The 22,963-nt window shown below is 41.3% G+C and overlaps 1 protein-coding gene across 2 annotated transcripts in view; it reads left to right on the top strand.

Moving 5' to 3' along the window:
* The first annotated feature begins 4,133 nt into the window (after positions 1 to 4,133).
* Positions 4,134 to 22,963, top strand: part of LOC126416700 (phosphatidylinositol phosphatase PTPRQ-like) — a 179,519-nt gene continuing 160,689 nt past the window's right edge. For both annotated transcript variants that reach the window (XM_050084508.1, XM_050084507.1), the window contains exons 1-3: positions 4,134 to 4,326; positions 17,522 to 17,592; positions 19,003 to 19,225. In XM_050084508.1, the coding sequence (XP_049940465.1) occupies positions 4,215 to 4,326; positions 17,522 to 17,592; positions 19,003 to 19,225 (406 nt within the window). In that variant the 5' untranslated portion in view covers positions 4,134 to 4,214. The remainder of the gene's footprint in view (positions 4,327 to 17,521; positions 17,593 to 19,002; positions 19,226 to 22,963) is intronic.

The following is a 22,963-nucleotide window of genomic DNA, read 5'->3' as shown; positions in this document are numbered from 1 at the left end:
CTGGGAGATGAAGAAGCTTGCACAGGATCGAGTAGCATGGAGAGCTGCATCAAACCAGTCCCAGGACTGAAGACCACAACAACAACAATGAATACTCAGTAAATATAGGGAGAGAATAGGCTTAAACATTACTTTATGAATGGATCTCTTAAATAAGTGTTCCTAAGATCCCCACTATGTGTTTTTGTGTGAAATTTAGCCCTAATTTACCTCCCACGCTATGAAAAGTCTACATAATACCAAAATTATGCACCAACAAACTTTTATCCAAGTTAAACTCACATCCGAACCTTTGACTAAAGTGAACTGTTGAACTGTAACTGGTCTGAATACAGCTTGTCTTTATGTTAAATGCACAACTGAAGTAAAACAATTATTTGCCCCTAATCAACATTTCCACTTACCTCGCCTCTCGTCAACATTGTTGCAGATTTCTCGAAAGCACAACAGCAACGGCTAAGCTAGATTTCTATTTTTTAAATAAAATTTCCAAACAACATTTAAACTGTAGCACACCGTACAGTGCAATTTGGTAACGCGTAACGAGAAACCTCCTTTAAACTGCGGGTTGGGGATAGCAACAATTCCTATGAAACGATGTTCCAAGACAATTATTTTAGAATAAAGTATATATTCAAAAAGACAGAGTAAAACTTCGCGTGATCATCACACATAATATTGCTCCGAACAATACTAAGGTTAACAAAGTGGACAGTGATTTAAAAGGTACAATGTTAACAGAAAATTTCTACAATAACCAAACAGCTCAATCAGTTGATATATTAATATACCACTCAATGAAACTGCGTAACGCTCACTCTCACCTTTTTTTTTTTTTTTTTTTTTTTTGAAAAAAAAGTCGTTCAAAATTTATTTTCTTTTCGCTTTTCAATACATACATCATATTCATACATGCTGACCTTTACAATAATTCTTTCTTCATCTAACAGATACAAAGACAAGTCAACAGAGCACTACTGATTACGTCCATCATCTAACACATTTCGGCTAAGGAAATATCAGAAACTTCCTGCTGCACTGAAATTGTAGATCGGACTGAGAGTCGGACTAGGGCCCTTTGCCTTTCGCATGCAAGTGGTCTACCTACTGAGCAACCCTATCTGACTCACGCCCCGTCCTCACAGCTCTACTGCCGCAGCACCTCGTCTCCTACCTTTCAAACTTCACAGAAGCTCTCCTGCGAAACTTCCTCAGTAGGAAGAGCTCGGTCCAACACTCACTTTTTATCTGCGAGGAAGTTTCATATCAACCCACATTCCGCTGCAGAGAGAAAACTCATTCAAATAAGTATCTGGCTGTGCTCTCTCTCTCTCTAACGCTTATACCTATAACTTACAAAAATCAAAATGACATGCTTACATTACTGTTTCATGCAAAAATATATTGTTGGTAATGATTTTAGCAACGGAGGAGCAGTGGGTTAATCAAACGCTCTGGTTCTGAAAGGAAACCAGAAGAGAATATAACATAGTTCCAAATTGGACTAACATTATATGTTGAGCTGAATACGATTAACGAAGCGAAAAACATAGTCATTAACTAAGTGAAGTGTTTGAAGCATTAACGTGAGGAGCTGTTACACTAGACCTGGGACAACTTGCTGAGAGAAGATCTAAAATTTCGGAGGCACTATTCTACACGCGAAAACATGTAACTGCAAGATAGAAGCTACCAAGTGGTCTCTCTTCAATAAGGATGAAAATGAGTTCTAAGCACATTTCGAGTCGTCTGAGGTTCATAAGAAATTGCATCAAATCAAACGTTGAGTCATTTTCATTTGTTAAAGTTAAAAAATAAAACTACAACCAGTTATGGAAGTTAGAGGGCCTGTAAAAGCATTACCAGAGAATTCGTATGGAGCCTGTTATTAAAATAGCCAATCTAAATTTATTTACCCGTGTCCAAGATAGACTAAGAACTTTCTCAAGCATGCTAGTGAAAAGAAAAAAATAAAAGAAAGAGACACATAGTACTGAAAAAAGTGAACATCTCTAAAGAATTTCAGAAAACGAATGATTTAGAGCTCATTTGCGACTTAAGGATTTTATGTTCTTCGACTGATGTCTTAAGACGGTGGTATATACACTGAAGCACCAAAGACTCCGCTATAGGCATTAGTTTTCAAATATAGAGATATGTAAACATGCAGAATACGACGTTGCGGTCGGCAATGCCTATATCAGACAAAACGCGTCTGGCACAGTTTTCGGTTAGTGCTGCAACAATGGCAAGTTATTTAGATTTAAGTGAGTCTGAGCGTGGTATTATTGTCGACGTACGAGCAATGGGACACAGCATCTCCGAGGTAGCGATGAAGTGAGGATTTTCCAGTACGACCATTTCACAAGTGCACTATCCATATCAGGAATATGGTAAAACATAAAATCTCCGACATCGCTGCGGTTGTAGAAAGATCCTGCAAGAACTGGAGCAGAGGCCACTGAAGAGAATCGTTCAGCGTGACAGAAATGCAACCCTTCCTTAAATTTCTGCATATTTCAATGCTGGGCCATCAACAAGTGTCAGCGTGCAGACCATTCAACGAAACATCATCGCTATGGGTTTTCGAAGGCGGAAGTCCACTCGTGTACCATTGATGACTGCACGACACAAAGCTTCACGCTTCGCCTGGACCCGTCAACACGGACATTGGACTGTTGATGACTGGACACATGTTGCCTGGTCGAGTCTCGTTCCAAATTTTATCTAGCAGATGGACGTGTACGGGTATGAAGGTAACTTCGTGAATCTATGGACCCTGCATGTCAGCAGGGGACTGTTCAAGCTGGTGGAGGTTCTGTAAGGGTGTGGGGCGTGTGCAGTTGAAGTGACATGGAACCCCTGATATGTCTACGTACGACTCTGACAGGTGACACGCAAGTAAGCATCCTGTCTGATCATCTGCATCTATTGATTTCCGTTGTGCATTCCGACGGACTTGGGCAATTCCAGCAGGACAATGCGAGATCCCACACATTCAGCATTGGTACAAAGTGGCTGCAGAACACTCTTCTGAATTTAAACACTTCCGCTGGCCATCAAACTCCCCAGACATGAACATTATTGGGCATATCTGGAATGTCTTGCAACGTGCTGTTCAGAAGAGATTTGCAACCCCTCGTACTCTTACGGACTTACGGACAGCCCTGCAGGTGTCATGGTGTCAGTTCTCTCCAGCATGACTTAAGACATTAGTCTAGTCCATGCCACATTATGTTGTGGTATTTCTGCGTAGTCGCGCGGGCCCTGCACGATATTCAGGTACTTACCATAAAGCGGTCTCTTGTATGGATGTGTTTGTATCTCTGTCAGTGCGCTCATATCATCAATAGTCATCTGAGTCCTACCCCATGAGAATCTGGTTGCTCGTTGCATTAACCTCTGTCGGATGCTAAAAGAGCGAAACGATTTGGAGCAACTTAAATTGTCATTATTACTATTCCTCTCAGTTTTATTAAGCTCCATCTTCTATGTACACTTCACTTCACTTTGCAGTGGCTACTATGTCTTCCTGTTTTCAAGAATATATTTTATAAGAAGTTAAATTGTTCATCTGTACTGATTTCTTGACAAATGCAACCCACAGGTTTTACTATAAATTTATATAATAGTAATAAGTAACAATTTTGTTAATGTACTAGTTTTTTCTTCTATTATCTCGACACAAATGAGCCTGATTACTGAGCAGCATCGTTATACATACCATTAGGGGTATTGCCAAAGAAGCGATAACCATTACACTATTATGTTCTGTTCTTTCTGGAATACATTACTTTTGGGAGTACATTAAGTTACATCGTTAACTCTACGTACATATGCTCAGCCATTGGTGATAATTTTTCATGTTTCCTATACGTTATCGCTGTGTTGCCTCTTTGTTGAATGATTCGATTTTGAGCATGAGTTTCGGTAAGTCGTTAAGTAAGTAAACTTGTTACCCTTCACTGTCATCATGGTCAAAGTATTTAATACTTTTTGATAAACTACACAACGATGGCATGGAGAATGTGTATTAGCCTTCTGAGCCTCTGACTTTGAATTATGTGAAAATCAGATAACATTTTATAATTATTTAGTTACAAATCTTATACGTTTCTTTTTTACAGGAAGAGAAACAAAATGTTTGGTCAAAATTATCTCCAAGAGTAATTCCCAATGGAACAGAACTGGGAATCACGGCAGAATCAGAAATTATGGGGTTACTTCCTGGGAAAAACTATGAAATCCGAGTTATTCTCATTGATAAGGATGGTGGTAGTTACCAAATAGATGTGCCAGAAAGTAAAGCAAGAACTAAATGCATAGGTAAGTTTAAAGATAGCAAATCGCCCTGCCTTCATGCACTTTTTGTTGTATCTCAGAAAATCTCAGGTTGAAGTGATGGAAATGCAGAGAGAACGATCATCAGGGTCAGCAAGTCATCTGCTTAATGGATCTTATAGCAAATAAATTTTTGCTTAAGCTATTAAATAGAAACTGCTGGAAATGATGTTCGGTATTTGTGTTACAATGAGAAAGAGCACAGAAATGGTAAACCATATTTATGTTTATAATCCACACATCTCCTTACAACGCGAGGTCCGTTTTGACTGAGCCGGAAATAAAGAAATATATATCCTACTGTCAATAGCAGAGCTTTGGTCGCTATTTAAGGCACAAACTTTGCATTTAATCTAATTTGGCAAATGTTAGCTTGATATGTCTATGGTAAAAGATCTCACTATCCTTCAAGTTTGTCCATACTAGCAATAGGTACAATAGGGTGGGATGTGTCTCCCAGCAAAAATGTGTCAGTCCACAGGGAAATTTGACTCCTAACAAGATGTATGACGTAAGTACTCTATGCCTGAAGTTGACATAACATTAGGCCGAGGAATCTGACGGTTGCCATTACCGATATCGTTCCATGTTTTAGGGCAACGTAGCAGCACGGTTCTCCACGTACTGGAAAGCTAATACTACAGTCTGGGATCTGGACGGTTGTATGATCAGCGCATTTTTTTATCAGTCAACAGTGAAGTAGAGTCTGGGCGTGATGTACACGTCATACGTTGGAGGAAGAACGCTGGCGGTTGGGCACGCTGTTGCCACCTTCCGACTGCGAAGTGGAGAACGCTGCTGGCAGTACCGAAGCTACGTGACTGAATGCAGTTGTCGTCTTTTGAACTGCGCCAACACTCACACGTTGCCATAGAGACGTGTACAAATTCACGTCAAGCGCACGTTAACTCCCTGGGGTCTTCTTCCACCTTCCAGATAAGTGCTCAGACCAGATGCAGTAGAGAGATGTGGCTGTTGGAGCGTATGTGCTATGAATTTCGTGATGGTTGAAATGTTGGAGCTACACAGGTTTCACTTCCAGCAGTGACCTTGTATATGGTATTGGGTTGAAGCGTGCCAAGCCGTTGCAGGATTCTACAAAGGACGACTATCCCAGAAGTGGACCAAATGTGTACACAACAAGTGTGAAGCAACAGTCTGAAGATATCTGCAATGAAAGCACGAGTGGAGCTCAGATCAGAAAGGATATTTCAGGAGCGCCATGCAAGGTTTTCAAATCCTGTCATCCTTTTCTGACGGTTCTGTGAATGCCTGGCAAAAATAATCTGCATTCTAGTTTTCCCCATTTTGTGCAAAGCTGGGGTTCTATTCAAATGTCGAAGGGCCTCGGCAATAGTGACAACGTTGAAAGGAAAAAAGGGCTGCAGGTTTGAATTTGTGTTAAGGAGGGTGTTGGAGTTAGGTAGTCCGTGCAACTGCGACAGTCAGAACGCTATGCTGGTATAATGGCTAGCATATCTGCCTCGTGTGCGGGAGACCTGAGTAGAAGTCCCGGCTGTGACACAAATTTTAATTCATTGTTTAAGCTTCTGTCCTTATTGAAGGTAGAGCTGAGACTCATACGTCTCGGGAAAAATGTTATTCCATCGTTCTAGTTTCTTTTATCAATTAACTGCAAATTACTGCAGACGCATGTGCTTAGACCACTTTGTTTGCAACAACTAGTGACCAGCCTCTTTTTCTTGCTTTATTGTGGGCACAAAAATTCTGGTGACCCTTCTCACTCAGAGAGTCTCTGTAGGCTTGGTTTAGTTGAAGACGAGTAGCATATATTGTGATGCCTCTGATGACAAATATTAAATAACCAGGTAACAAATGTCGCCTGTCAAAGTCATGGTACTATACGTTTACTTAAATTCCAGTTGAAGTTCTCTTATGTTAATGGAAGTGCACAAGAAGTGACCCGGCACAGTGACATACAATGATATTGCTTGCGGCTTATCAGATGGAAGCATGATTGTGTGAGTGACTCGTACACTGTGAGCAATTTTCCTTTTTGTTTCTAAACTTCATAATTCTCTGCCGTATGCCCGTGGCATTACTGTCTAAATTCTCGTAGTGATGATCTCTTTAAAGTAATACCTAGAGGGTAATGCAGGCAATTTCTTGTCACGGACTGCTTGTTTCATGGGTGGAGAACAATTTTCAACACTATTTTTGAGGCTACTTTCGTAATGCGTCCATGAGCAAGTCATGTGCTGTCCACCCAAAAAGATTGGGAGGGGCATTGTTTATTTCCTCTTTTACCCATGCTAAATATAATTTTCTGTCATTTTCATTATATTTCCATTTTTCTAGAGGCAGGTTACGTGGAGCCTGCAGGCAAGCTCGTTCTAAAAGTAATGTATTGCATAGATGATGTGAATGGTGTTTTAAGGCGCGAAACACGAGGTCATTAGTGCCCGTCAAAGTGACCACAATAGGATACCAATCTCACTCGCAGATTCGTTCAAGTCTTTCCAGCTCAGTAACAGAGCGAGAGGCACAGAAGGTTATATCAACAAGAGAGTATGTGGGATAAAGTGAACCTACATTGTGACCAAAGTTCATTTAGCAATATCGACATTTAGTTTTCGGTTAATGAAACAGTGTCAAAGCTGGACATACATGTCATATCGAGATTTCCACGATCCTTCCTTGTGCAAAAGAGCATTATTTTCTGCCTGTCAGTTGCTGTTTTTTGTTGGAGCGTGGTTCGACTAATGCTTCTACAGGGTGTTACAAAAAGGTACGGCCAAACTTTCAGGAAACATTCCTCACGCACAAATAAAGAAAAGATGTTATGTCGACATGTGTCCGGAAACGCTTAATTTCCATGTTAGAGATTTCAGTTTCGTCAGTATGTACTGTACTTCCTCGATTCACCGCCAGTTGGCCCAATTGAAGGAAGGTAATGTTGACTTCCGTGCTTGTGTTAACATACCACTCATTGCTCTACAGTACTAGCATCAAGCACATCAGTTTGTAGCATCAACAGGTTAGTGTTCATCACGAACGTGGTTTTGCAGTCAGTGCAATGTTTACAAATGCGAAGTTGGCAGATGCCCGTGGATTAGCACGGTGCAATAGCGGTGGCGCGGTAGGTTTGTATCGAGACAGATTTCCAGAACGAAGGTGTCCCGACAGGAAGACGTTAGAAGCAATTGATCGGCGTCTTAGGGAGCACGGAACATTCCAGCCTATGACACTTCTGCGAATGGTTCATCCAACAATGTGTCAATCCTCATTTCAGTGCAAATGTTCTCTTTACGGATGAGGCTTCATTCCAACGTGATCAAATTGTAAAATTTCACACTCAACATATGTGGGCTGACGAGAATCCGCGTGCAATTGTGCAATCACGTCATCAACAAAGATTTTCTGTGACCGTTTGGGCAGGCATTGTTGGTGATGTCTTGATTGGGCCCCATGTTCTTCCACCTACGCTCAATGGAGCACGTTATCATGATTTCATACGGGATACTCTACCTGTGCTGCTAGAACATGTGCCTTTACAAGTACGACACACCATGTAGTTCATGCACGATGGAGTTCCTGCACATTTCAGTCGAAGTTTTCGTACGCTTCTCAACAACAGATTCGGTGACCGATGGATTGGTAGAGGCGGACCAATTCCATGGCCTCCACGCTCTCCTGACCTCAACTCTCTTGACTTTCATTTATGGGGGCATTTGAAAGCTCTTGTCTACGCAACCCCGGTACCAAATGTAGAGACTCTTCGTGCTCGTATTGTGGACGGCTGTGATACAGTACGGCATTCTCCAGGGCAGCAATCAGCGCATCAGGGATTCAATGCCACGGAGGGTGGATGCATGTATCCTCGCTAACGGAGGACATTTTGAACATTTCCTGTAACAAAGTGTTTGAAGTCACGCTGGTACGTTCTTTTGCTGTGTGTTTCTATTCCATGATTAATGTGATTTGAAGAGAAGTAATAAAATGAGCTCTAATATGGAAAGTAAGCGTTTCCGGACACATGTACACATAACATATTTTCTTTCTTTGTGTGTGAGGAATGTTTCCTGGATGTTTGGCCGTAACTTTTTGTAACACCCTTTAGATTTATCAGTCCGAGTGATAACTTCAGACTGGGAAATCATAAATGCGCTATAAACGAAAATCGGTAGGCGTGTTTCTACATCTGAAAGATGACGTGTATTCAGATTTCAAGCCAGTCGCATAAGAATGGCACTAGTATCGCCGCTAAGAGGACGTAAATCAGGTTTGATTTAAATACACGCTGTAACGGTCGTAAGCGTTAGTTACCTTTGATATTTGATGTAGTGAGTTGATATTGCTCAAGAATGCGTTTAAGGCGACAAAAACGCCATTCTCAACACCTCCCTGAGTTTGAACGAGGTCGCGTAATAGGGCTAGAAGACGTTGAATGTCCTTTTGGGATACTGCAGAAAGACTTGGCAGCAATGTACGCCTAGCCGCTGTACGTTATTGCTCGCAGAGGTGGTCGGGAGAATGTACGGTCACAAGAAGATCGGGCCCCAGACGGCCAGTTGCACTACCGAGAGGGAAGACCATCGGTTTCCAGCTTACGGATCTGGCACATCGTACTGCATCTTCAGCAGCAATTTTATCAGTAGTGGGCACCACAGTGACACAATGAACTGTCACGAATCGGTTACTCCGAGGACAGCTGCAAGCCAAATGTTCTAAAGCTTGCATTCCACTGACCCGCCATTTGCTACACCACTGGCGTTGAGCGAGAGCTCATTGGAGGGCAGAGTGGAGTTCCGTTGTGTTTTGTGACGGAGGCTGGTTCTCGCTCGTTGTCAGTGATGGCTGTGTGTTTAGGAGTCCAGTTGAGCTCCTGCAGCCAAGCTGTCTGCGTGATAGACACGCTGGACCTGCACCTGGAGTCATGGCCTGGGGTGCGACTTCGTATGACAGTAGAAGCGTTTTCGAGATTATCCCACGCACCCTGGATGCAAATCTCATGCCGATCTGGTTATTCTAGGTGTTGTGCTGCCATTCATGAACAGAATTCCAGGGGGTGTTTTCCAACAGGCTAACGCTCGTCCACATACTGCTATTGTAACCCAACATGCCCTGGCCTGCTTGATCACCGGATCTGCCTGCAATCGACCACATACTGCATATCATTGAACTAGAACTCCAGCGTCATCCACAACCGGCATTAACCGTCCCTTTATTGGGCGGCCAAGTGCCACACGCGTGCAACTCCATTTCACAAACTGACATCCAGCACCTGTACAACGAAACCCTTCCACGTTTGCACGCTTGCATTCAACGTTCTGGCCGTTACGCCGGTTATTAATGTACCGCCACTTCGGATCTGCAATGGCATATCTCGAGCTTACGTTAATCTGTGGTCTTGCGATGTTAATCACCTAAGTTATGTTATCTAGTCATACGTATACCGGGAATTTCGTTACTGTACATTAATTATTTCTTGGTGTTGTGATTTTTTTCCCTGTAGAAGCAACTGACCACCAATGGAAGACATGAAAATGACGCTGGTTTATTTCAAAATGATCGGTTTCGGACAATGTCGCCAACCTACATGCCAAGTTTACTTTCATATAGTATATGACAATCAACTGATAGTTTCGTTACGCAGGTGACTCTGTAACTACGATGTATGATATCAAGTCCTCAGCTGCAAGCAGTTGAAAATTCCACTGTAAACCGATAAATGGCGCGTTACTTCTAATTTAAAATTCTCGCTAATGACAATTCTGTCGGGATATGTAAGTGTAAACAGTAGTAAGTGCCAAAAATAAACCGGCCAGTAGCAGTAACGCGTGCAATGTCCACGGCAGGAAACTGGTTTTCAGGAACGATTTGCACGGATCTGAGGACAACGTTGATAAAGATCCACGATATACTCCTGAACACAAATGTGCTTAAAAAGTTGTTGCTAATGAGGTAAATGAGAACATCTATTTAGGCAAACAAACGGTATTAAATAGTGTCGCTCATCATTGTTTACGCAAGTTTGCGTGTCAGGATGTGGACCTAGACACGTTAAAGGCCACGCTTAACATTGTTCATGTGCTGCTGTGATGAGGTTACTAAAATTAGTTTTCTGTTATGCTGAATGATGGAGTAAGTTTTGAGGTTATTATAGCTTGTTATTGCTAACGCAAATGATAGTGTTAAACACTGCAACAGTTCGAACCTTTTAAATTTCTGTTTTTGAGAGATATCACAGTAACGTTGCATTAATTCGTCCAGCAACTAAGCAGTGGAAAGTTAGTGGTAGCTCATCTCAAGTGCACTCAGTTTCCAAGTAAACAATGTTAAGTACCGACTGATAAATTTTTAAGAATAGAATTGTGGGCAGATTTATCATTTTAAACACATGTCGTTACTGTATATATGTTCTAAAACAATGACTAATCTGAATAATAACTCACATTCCTTATACTTGAAATGTCTTATTTATGCGATTTTATTGAAACTTTACTGCGCAATTTCTCGAAATATCCAACATGTCCCTTCTCGTTCTTTAGCTTCACGACATTGCCCAAAACCAATAATTTTGAAATAAAAACAAAACATCTGAACAAAAGTCATACAATATTTATCAAAGGAAAACCCCGGCATTTGACTTTGACGCTTTTATGCCATTTTCAAGTATTTTACATTGCAAGTCCTGCAATATACGTTAAAGACATTAAATCATATATTTGAAAATGGCATAAAAGGCCGAAACTTGGATTGCACTCAAATAAACAATGGTCAATTGGCGGTGTTCCTCGGAAAAAACCATAAAACAGTGACAGACAGTCACAAAATACTTAGGGAAAGATTTGTGCCACCATTTCGGTATAGTGGCCAGTACATGACGATGCAGTACGAACGTAACTGCCACTTTTAAGTGTCGTCGTCGGAAAGCGGCGAGTCTGATGACGGAAAACCGTGTTACTGTTAAATGTAAAAAAAAAATTATGGTAATAATAATAGTAATAATAATAGTCGGACTTATTATGAAAAGGATTGTTCCTACTCACCGAATAGCGGAGATGCTAAGTCGCAAGGTGGCACAACATTACGACTGTCAAACAAAACTTTCAGCCAAACACGCCTTCAGCTGGCCTTGGCAGCGAGAGGCTTTCGTCATGTGTGTGTGTGTGTGTGTGTGTGTGTGTGTGTGTGTGTGAGTGTGTTGTCTAGTCTGATGAAGGCCTGTTTGGCCGAAAGCTTTGTTCGACAGTCTTTTTGTTGTGCCTATCTGTCACTCAGCATCTCCACTATATGGTGAGTAGAAATTATTCTTTTCACAATACTGTCATTATTCCATCCTGGATTTTAAATTGCTGGACTTGCTGAAAGACAGACTGCAGGTTCGACTTACAAGAGTTGAAATGGGAACGCGACAATGGGTTATGACGCACGATCGTTGCGTCAGCGAACTTACAACTTCTGACCTACTTAGAAGCCAAGAGATAAACAAAATAATTTTAACGAAATGGTTCCAATAATATTATTATTCGACACAAAACCCAAGTTACAGGAATGGTACAACCTTAACTTACTGATATTCGAAGAATAGAGGGGATAAGGAGTATCATTTCTATCATTTTAACAAAATAAAGATCGGCAGTTACATAGATAATTAAGAAACAGGGATGAAGCTAATATTTTTAGATGTAATTTTATCTCTAATATCGCTGAAACTAAATGTTTTTCTAGACAGCGCACTCAAATGGCGGAAACGAAGTCATAGTGCAACGAATCATAGTACACATGTGACTTAACCCACTTCACTGTGATTGGTCAACGTACAAGTATACAACTCAGTAGCCATTGGAACTGTAATATGGTGTAGTTTTGCTAAAGAAGCTCTTATTACAGAATAATAACGGTTTCTTGAAAGCAGTTCAACGTATGAACACTGTTGGAATAAAAGATTGTGTTATGGCTTACTCGTGTCTCCGGCCCATTCCCACTCCCGCCATTGTCAACAAGAAACCTGAGAAAAACTGTGACCGGGACTTTCAGACTTTATCAGTTTACTTGATTGAAAAGTCACAGATCATTTCACAACAAATTCAAGTGAAATGAATACCCCTAGCTGCATACAGGCGCTGATATAAGCCAACGGGGACAGTTGAAAACGTGTGCTCCGACCGGGACTTGAACCCGGGATCTCCTACTTACATTGCAGACAGGGTGATACAAAAAGGAATTGCCAAACTTTCGGGAAACATTCCTCACACACAAAGAAAGAAAACATGTTATGTGGACATGTGTCCAGAAACGCTTACTTTCCATGTTAGAGCTCATTTTATTACTTCTCTTCAAATCACATTAGTCATGGAATGGAAACACACAGCAACAGCACGTACCAGCGTGACTTCAAACACTTTGTTACAGGAAATGTTCAAAATGTCCTCCGTTAGCGAGGATACATGCATCCACCCTCCGTCGCATGGAATCCCTGATGCGCTGATGCAGCACTGGAGAATGGCGCATTGTATCACAGCCGTCCACAATACGAACACGAAGAGTCTCTACATTTGGTACCGGGGTTGCGTAGACAAGATCTTTCAAATGCTCCCATAAATGAAAGTCAAGACGGTTGAGGTCAGGAGAGCGTGGAGGCCATGGAATTGGTCTGCCTCTATCAATCCATCGGTCACCGAATCTGTTGTTGAGAAGCGTACGAACACTTCGACTAAAATGCGCAGGAGCTCCATCGTGCATGAACCACATGTTGTGTCGCACTTGTAAAGGCACATGTTTTAGCAGCACAGGTAGAGTATCCCGTATGAAATCATGATAAAGTGCTCCATTGAGAGTAGGTGGAAGAACATGGGGCCCAATCAAGACATCACCAACAATGCCTGCCCAAACGTTCACAGAAAATCTGTGTTGATGACGTGATTGCACAATTGCGTGCGGATTCTCGTCAGTCCACACATGTTGATTGTGAAAATTTACAATTTGATCACGTTGGAATGAAGCCTCATCCGTAAAGAGAACATTTGCACTGAAATGGGGATTGACACATTGTTGGATGAACCATTCGCAGAAGTGTACCCGTGGAGGCCAATCAGCTGCTGATAGTGCCTGCACACGTTCTACATGGTACGGAAACAACTGGTTCTCCCGTAGCACTCTCCATACAGTGAGGTGGTCAACGTTACCTTGTACAGCAGCAACTTCTCTGACGCTGACATTAGGGTTATCTTCAACTGCACGAAGAATTGCCTCGTCCATTGCAGGTGTCCTCGTCGTTCTAGGTCTTTCCCAGTCGCGAGTCATAGGCTGGAATGTTCTGTGCTCCCTAAGACGCCGATCAATTGCTTCGAACGTCTTCCTGTCGGGACACCTTCGTTCTGGAAATCTGTCTCGATACAAACGTACCGTGCCACGGCTATTGCCCTGTGCTAATCCATACATCAAATGGGCATCTCCCAACTCCGCATTTGTAAACATTGCACTGAATGCAAAACCACGTTCGTGATGAACACTAACCTGTTGCTGCTACGTACTGATGTGCTTGATGCTAGTACTGTAGAGCAATGAGTCGCATGTCAACACGAGCACCGAAGTCAACATTACCTTACTTCAATTGGGCCAACTGGCGGTGAATCGAGGAAGTACAGTACATACTGACGAAACTAAAATGATCTCTAACATGGAAATTAAGCGTTTCCGGACACATGTCCACATAACATCTTTTCTTTATTTGTGTGTGAGGACTGTTTCCTGAAAGTTTGGCCGTACCTTTTTGTAACACCCTGTATATATGAAAATGGTATCTGTTCTTTTGGACATGTCCGAAAGAACAGATACCATCTTCATATGCATAAATTCAAGTAGTTAAATTTCTTCTTATCAACGACTACTCAGTTTCATATATATTCGCAACTGCGTATCACGATCTCCACATGAGCTATTACAGGTGATACGATAAAACATTATGACCACTGCCCACTGCGACTTTGGATGCCGCCTGATGGCAAATGGTGAGATCCATTGACATAAGTGACTTTGAAAAAGTGCAGATGATTATTAAGCACCGCCTGAGAACAAGTATCCCGAAAACGGCGAAGCTGGTCGAGTGTCCACGCGCTACTCTCGTGAGCATCTACTGATAGAGGTAGGACGACAGTGAGAATACCACAAGGCGCTAAATGGTTGGACGTCCACGACTCTTCACAGAATGTGGGGTTCGGAGGCTTGTCTGCTCTGCACAGTATGATACATGGCGATCTGTGGCATCTCTGCACAATGCTGGTGCACGCACAAGTGTTTCGGAGCACATTGTTAATCGAATATCGTTGAGCATGGAGCTGCACAGCAGATCATCCGTACGTGTTCACATGTTGACCCAACGGCATCGTCAATTACTACTGCAGTGATTACGGGACCATCGGGATTCGACCGTCGATCAGTGGAAACGTGTCGGCCGTTCCGGTGAATGACGTTTTTACTAGATCGCTGATCGTCTCCCCGAACCCTGTCATCGAGGTGAACGGCGGCTCGAAAAATGCAGCGCGCCACTGGCGTACCCTGGTGGGAGCAGGATTATACTGTGGGTGATATTCTGCGGTGCCTGCGTGGGAACTGTGGTGGTGATGGAGGACACGCTGACAGCTGCGAACCACTTCATGCTTGATGCCATCCCCCCGACGGCGAGGTCATATTTCGGCTGTTTAACGTCGGTGTCTCTGAACCAGAGGAGCATTACAGTGAACTCAAGTTGATGTCTAGGCGACCAAATTCATCTGATGTAAATCCTGTGGAACCCAGAGGGGTCACTATCGGGCGCCATCACGGTGTACGCAAATCAGTGGCCCGTTATTTAAGCGGATTACATTCAATGTCACATACTTCCCCAAACCTACTCACAAAATGTCGGAACCCTGGTATGCAGAATCATCGATGTATTTCGTCCAAATACGGACGAACAAGATATTAAGCAGGTGGTCATAATATTTTGGTACATCAGAGTATTTTACAATGATAGCCAAATTGTATTTATGATAAATAGTTTGTTCCAGAGAGCGCAGATTTTGACAAGCTTGAATGATAGCGAACTAGACTTATTAGTCATGGTTGAAAATAATAGCCCGAATACTTCACGGAAGAATGGAAAAAAACTGGTAGAAGCCGACCTCGCGGAAGATCAGGTTGGATTCCGGAGAAATTTGAAAGCACACAAGGTAGCACTGACCCTACGACGTCTCTTAGAAGATAATTTAGGGGTTGGGTTGTTTGGGGGAAGAGACCAAACCGAGAGGTCATCGGTCTCATCGGATTTGGGAAGGATGGGGAAGGAAGTCGGCCGTGTCCTTTCAAAGGAACCAACCCGGCATTTTGCCTGGAGCGATTTAGGGAAATCACGAATAACCTAAATCTGGGTGGCCGGACGCGGGATTGAACCGTCGTCCTGCCGTATGCGAGTCCAGTGTGATAACCATTGCGCCACCTCGCTCGGTTTCTGCTTTATGGATAGCAAAATAACATAATGGCCGAAGTACAGAAAGTATTAAATGTAGATTGGCAGTGACAAGAGTAGAGTCTCTGTTTGTTAACGTCTACTGTAAATTAAAAAGTTTGAAAGTCTTTCGCGTACGTACTTGCCTGGAGTGTGGCCGTATATGGAAGTGAAACATGGACGATAAACAGTTTAGACAAGAAGAGAACAGAGGTTTTTTGAAATGTAGTGCTACAGAAGAACATTGTGTTGTGGTTGGCAGGAGAGCCAACACCGTGTTACTAGTGGAAGCCGAGAGGCACGCGTTTTAGCTCACGCAGGCTGAAGTGAGGTCTGGAACAGGACAAGGAAATTATAATTTAGAAAATACGGACGTAGCTGGTGGAATACTTAACTTTAATCCATAAATGGTGAACGTCGCTCTTGACGGTACATTATGCACAGTATCAATAGCAACTGGTAATGGTGCCTTGCTAGGTCGTAGCAAATGACGTAGCTGAAGGCTATGCTAACTATCGTCTCGGCAAATGAGAGCGTATTTTGTCAGTGAACCATCTCTAGCAAAGTCACCTGTACAACTGGAGCGAGTGCTAGGGAGTCTCTCTAGACTAGACCTGCCGTGTGGCGGCGCTCGGTCTGCAATCACTGATAGTGGCGACACGCGGGTCCGACGTATACTACCGGACCGCGGCCGATTTAAAGGCTACCACCTAGCAAGTGTGGTGTCTGGCGGTGACACCACACATTGTATACTAGGTGGGTAGATCGTTTAAGTAATGAGGAGGTACTGAGCAGAATTGCGGAGAAAAGAAATTTGTAGCACAACTTGACCAAAAGAAAGGATTGGTTGATAAATCTTAAGGTGTCACAAGTTTAATGTTGGAGGATGGTGACGGTTTAAAAATTTTACAGGAAGATCAAGAGATGAATACAGTAAACATATTCACAAGGATTCAGGGCCTAGCAGTTATTGGGAGAGGAAGAGAGTTGCGCAGGATAGAGAATCGTGGACAGACGCATCAAATTCGTACGGTGTCGTAACGCCCTTTACAGCTGTTTTTGCGATACCCTATTCTTTGGTTTCCAATAGATGTTCACTTATTTATATGTGGTGGATTATAATAGCTTTAATTCGAACTATTCTTCCCCTGATGTCGTAATTTCTCGAAGTTAAAACTGTCTGTGCCTCATGTTTCAAAATATGGAAAATGACGTAACGCTATAGTCACCATGTTCCGTCCATCGTGTGTATCATGTTCACTAAGGAACTGGCCAAATTCGGCTTCTAGTACTGCAAGTCCTTCTCCATCCGGAACTTTAATGAGCCTTTCGGAACTGAAATAATTTACTCCCTTCTACATTTCCACAATAAATCTCATATTTAATCCTTCGCTATAGGAGCAATGTCCTATTGGTTCGCAACATTTAATTTGGTGAAACATATTTTTCTGTAAGTTTCTTCAGTTTGCTATTTGACAGTAGGTGTTTCTGTGTTCTGTTTCGCTGTAGTGGTGTACTAATGAACAATTATCAGTATTAGAATTTCAACATTTTAGTCATGTTTATTTTTCGAAATAAACCAGTTTAATATTTGTTATCAATTGTGCTAAAAGTGGCTAGTAACAGCTAATTTGATGTTTCATTCAACTTCAGTAATTTTCATGATAAAGACTAAACAAAGTTCACGTTTTTTTAAAATTTTATTATATATTTTTACTCCTTTGATAGATCCAGTTCAAGGAGACTACAAATTTGCAGTAAGAGATGTAGATGACACTAGTGTTCTCCTGGAATGGTCTGTGAGTATGCAGCTACAAGCTACTGAATAAGCAATAACTTGTGTAGTAGGTTGTAAGATTTATATTTGAATAAATAACTGTTGCAATTGGTATTTAAATGTATCTGGAAACTTCTGACAGATTTGTCTATTAGAATTTACTGAAACAAGTGATAATATTTTTCTTTGTTTTATTTCTTTTAGTCTCCTAAAAAGCAATATGTAGGCAGGGAGTTTTATCTTGCAAACATATTTAGTTACTTGGAAGATTTATAGTTTTATATTATCCTTAATATTGGCAACTTTTATTTCATAAACAAATACAAAACTGCTTGGGATATTATCCATTGACAGATGGATACGTGCGCGCACACACACACACACACACACACACACACACAAAAAATTAATTTGAATGTAGTTGAGTGAAATCAGGGTTTTCCCTATTTCTGTGTAGTAATAGAAGTTACAACAATGACTTCATCCATCTGTGTATCAGTTTCACAAGCATAGTCGACAATTATAGCATTACAGTTTAACAAAAAAGAATACACAATTAATTTAATAATGCAGTTAGATATTTACATGTCTATGTTGACAAGTATGGCGTTAGTAGCTGCCTATGATTTTATAGTATGATTCATCTCATCATTTACCTGAAGTAATGTTAGGTAAACACAGGAAACCACAGTCAGACTGGACTGATGAGAGTTAATGCTTCCACTCTCCTGAAAACAACATCAGTCCGTTACATATGGCGCAATATGGAACCCTTTGTAACTAGGGTATGGTGCTTGCTTGCACATTCTTCCAAAGAAATTATTTGACATGTAAAAAAAGTTATTATTACAGTACTGTCCATCCATTCCTCAACGTCAATCACATCAACATGACGACCATAATGTTTTTGGTTTACATTTTCTGTACCACAACTTCCCATTTGCTCGCTGGAAGAATTTCAGTTAAGCTTAGAAAAAGGAGTGAATGATTGTATTACATATTGCCAATTTTTGGTATTACATTTTCCTGAAAAATTAAAACATTACTGTAGAAAAGCGTGTTGTGGTAAGACAGTAGTGTTTTATCGTCGTTTACTTCCATTACAGTTTTTTGCAAACTCTAACTCTATAATTACTTCAAGTATTTCTTGAGTTAGCGAATTATCATACTTTTCCTTCCAATGTAGCTTTCACAGCGTACAACTTCATCCATTTTCTTTATTTAATGTAGATTTATGATGGTGCATTCAGAAGATCAGACGCCATTTTTTATTCTCATAATTGAAGTGTACTTCTTCTTGGTCTAACATCGTTAGGTCTTCAAATTCTGTTGTCCTTTACAGTATCGTGTTTTTGTGCATGTTATGAGATGTGAGAAACGTTATGAATGCCTGGTATTACATGTTACTGAGAAATGTTATTTCTTTGAACAGTATGAACATGATAAGACTTCACTGACTTGTGAAATATTGGACTTCGAGCTGTCTGTTCTCTGTGGAAGCGAGAATCTTAAATACTTCATAACAGAGAAAGAAGGCCACTTGATACTGTCAGCTATTATGCCTGACATGACCTACAATTTCCAACTGACTGGTAAAACTGTGACTGGCAATAGGACTCTACCTAGAGAGATTGAAGTTCACACACTAGCTGCTGGTAAGTATAATGCCACTGTGTTTCATCTGTGTGATTTGGAAAACTATATGGCTCTGTTATGCCAAACTGTAACAACTGATTATGGTTAGCTAACATATGAATGTTGGAAGGAATGAGAGAAGGGAGGTGTAAAGGTCCTATTTGAGGGCCTCATGAGAAAGAGAACTGCTTATGAAACTCACGGTTCCAGGTTTAATTTCCAGGCCAACATGCTTAGTTAATCATGTAGGGATTTCAAAACAGTGTTCAAACTGCATAACAGCGACAATTTTTCATACAGATTTCAAATAGTAATTAATAACACCAAAACATAAATGAAATCATTATGTTCATACAATACCTCAAATAAAACATAAACAAAAAAACGTAAGTGCAAGGTAAAAAGAAGTTAAGTGTAGTAACTTCCCTTCTGTTGATATGATAATAAAACTAATACATTCTGTGTACATAAGTGGATGTTCTCACTCACAGTACATATTTAGAATAATTATATAGTTTTCGAGATAGTAAACTTTATATAAATAAATTAATATCAAATCTAAGATAGTGACTATGTTGTTCTTTTATAGATGAAGTCGTTATGAAGCATCGTTACGACTTCAGTTCTTCTGTCAGTTTTTGAGACTGATACAAATGCTTACTTTGGGAAAAGGTTTTCTTTTCCAACTGAAGTATAGTAGAATACTATCTTATTCAATATTAATGTGTAAATTGACTCAGCTCAACTACAATTGAACAATTCGTGCACTCTGACTGTACTGTCACTGACTTGAACCACTCGTCTACTGGAGTATAAAAATTTAGTGGCTTTTCTATTTTATATATATTTTTTTACCCATATTTATTCATTTAGATACAATTGATATCACTGTGAGTAATTCTGAAAACAACTTTTGCTGTGGGGATTGATATTTAAAACAAATATTTTTTATTTTATATAAATGTATAAGGAGAAAACAAATTGAAACTTGACAGGCTGAGAGGATATGTGATGTTATTTCAGTTACTGTAAGTGCGAGCAAAACTTACATGGAAATTGTTAGTATGAGCCCACTTGCCTTGTTCCCTCAGTGACCTGCATGAATGAACTGATTCAGTTGGGAAGGGTGTCTTACTGCTGTTGTACCCTTTTCTGAGGCAAGTATCCCGGATACTGGCACTGAGCTAGTGCGACTCGAGTTCCACTTGGGACGTACCAGGGAAACCCGCTGGCCGGGGGCTGTCTCAGCTTCACTCAGACAGTTCACTGAGGCACTATCATGTGCGGTCGACCATTGCGCTCCTAGAGAATAGAGTCTGAATACTGTCATATGAGCCGTGACAGGAGGATGTGGGGTGTCTGGCGACCCGTCGTGGTGTCAGACTTTCCTGACTCACTACCTGCCATCACCCGAAGGCACGCCCAATGGCTGCCCAGCCCACTGTGGAGCCACGAGTGTCGCCGCTGTCCTCTGAGGAACACTGGAGGACTGTGACCCCACCGCTTTCTGTGTTCTCATCCTGCTCTTCAGCGATGGACTCCTGTGACAGTGCTGGCCGTGATTCACCGCTGGACGACAGGCGGCACCAGTCGTCGGCAGTCTGTGGTTCCTAGCTGTGGCACCCACCACTCCAGATGCAGCCATTTGTGGTAACGGAGGCCTATGTACCTGATGATAGTTCCATAAAATGGCTGCTGCAAGTGTCTCATCAATGGTGCCAAATGACAGACTACTGCAGGGAGTCCATTTCTCGGGCTCGTATTGCAGGCTCTGCTGTGAAGTGGTTACAATGAGCATGGTGCCCTTTACCTCCATCATCGCTCGATGTGGTCTGACATGATGGACCAGAACATTGATAATGTTCCAATGCAGTCCACTGTCACATCTGGATGCCCAAAAAATCTATGTATTGCATGACTAACATCTGGCCGAAAGGAGATCCACAAAGAGACCCCTTTGAAAATCTGGCAGGTTCTGATAACGCTCTCACACAGGTATACAGTATTTACGTGTCCTTCACAGTGGTCTCAACATCTGACGCTGTTCAGGCGGCGTATACACGCTGCTAGACATCACAACTTCAATAAGCATAAACAGATAAGCGTTCTACCTGCCTCAGAGCACTGCAGCTCCAATCATCTTCCCATCCCCGACGTTGTGTACGTGTAGAGAGGTAGAGTGACATACGACAGAGTCTTCTGGGTGCGCCACTTCTCTTCTCAGACAGTCCATATATGAAACAACTCGCCTCTTTACTGGTCTTGAGTGTTGGCCCTTGTCTTGCAAGTGATGAAGAAGGACGAGATGGAGGAGTACTATCTTCATTACCATAAGCAGGGCTCACCTGCCCCAGGTAACAAACATTTGTGAGGGCTCTTGCTATTATGACAACGAAGATCTCAGTGACAGTGAAGATTGAGAGAATGGGTCTCAATATGGCGTCGAACTAGTGGAATTAGTACCTCATTCAATAGAACCATCTTTGCGGCTGACTGGGATCGGGTGGTAATGTGGTCGGCGTCTGTTCACGAGAGGTACATCTACTTACAGAACAAAAGATTAAAATTTTATAAGTGGAAATAAACGAGATGACTGTAAACACCATGGAACGAATGAAGAAATGGAAAACACGCAAAAATAAATCCTCAAGACAATATTCCGTCTGGGTGAGTTGCATACTCAGTCTCACAGGACAGACAATCTTAGTTCCATAATTGATGTTGAGCCTGTGAACAACAGAGTATCCTTGATATGATAAATAACGTGAATACAGAAATGAACACACATACTTGATTAAACCAAGAAATTGAAATAAATCAACAAAAAGTGAGTAAACTATTAAATAAGATAGACAATACAATTATCACAATGCTACAAAATCAAGAGAAAATTGTTGTGAGCGATTATAGCACACAGTCAGGAAATGGTACAATATTTCTAAAAAAGTGAAAAAGCATGGCATCCTTGTGCACAAATGGAACAATCAAAGTAGAAAGAGAAAGGTAAAACTACGCAGAAATTTCAGTCTCAAAAGAATATCAAACTATATCATGAATAAAGAAACTAAACAGCGCAAAAGCCATGGCGTTCAGCCAGCAATAAAATATGTGAATTGCTAACTTGTTATATCGTAATCTCATAAGCGTAATACAAGGAAATTTCAATCTTCAAGAGTGGCAAGGAGCAGTTATTGACACGGACTGCTACCTGATGCAAGTGAAGCTAAAGTTAAAGCCCCAAAGGTTCAGAAAAATAGATGTCACTAATTTCTTGATTTTATGCTAGTAAAATCAAACCGCTGTTATTAGCAAACGAAATTCACAAGAAACTAGCTAAACTGACGATCGGATCCAACACAAGTTTATGAAAACTGCCCAAAACCAAATTCCCTTATGAGGGTGGAAAAGGCCTTTGGTGGAATGTAGATTGTGAACAGACAGAAGGCATTTAAAATATGGAATAAAGGCGAATGAGGACAAGCATTCGACACGATCTGGCTACTAGAAAATAACCACCAAAGTTAATTAGATTATGGTAGACACCAGGAGAAAACTGAACTCCGTTATACTGAAGAATACTTCCAAAACCAGAACACCCAGTTATCTTATAAAAAGTTTAAAACATAACTAAATGAGTACCAGATCCTAAATCTCTGCTTCATGAATGAATGTTGATAATTGCCAGTAAACAACTACGAAATCTCAGAGAACACTGCAAATATATTTAAAAATATTTCCTAAACTGCCAAACCATACGA

Source organism: Schistocerca serialis, chromosome 8, assembly GCF_023864345.2.
Source record: "Schistocerca serialis cubense isolate TAMUIC-IGC-003099 chromosome 8, iqSchSeri2.2, whole genome shotgun sequence".
NCBI classification, from domain to species: domain Eukaryota; kingdom Metazoa; phylum Arthropoda; class Insecta; order Orthoptera; family Acrididae; genus Schistocerca; species Schistocerca serialis.
The sequence above is the reverse complement of the archived record's forward strand: the minus strand, read 5'-3'. Positions and strand labels throughout refer to the sequence as shown.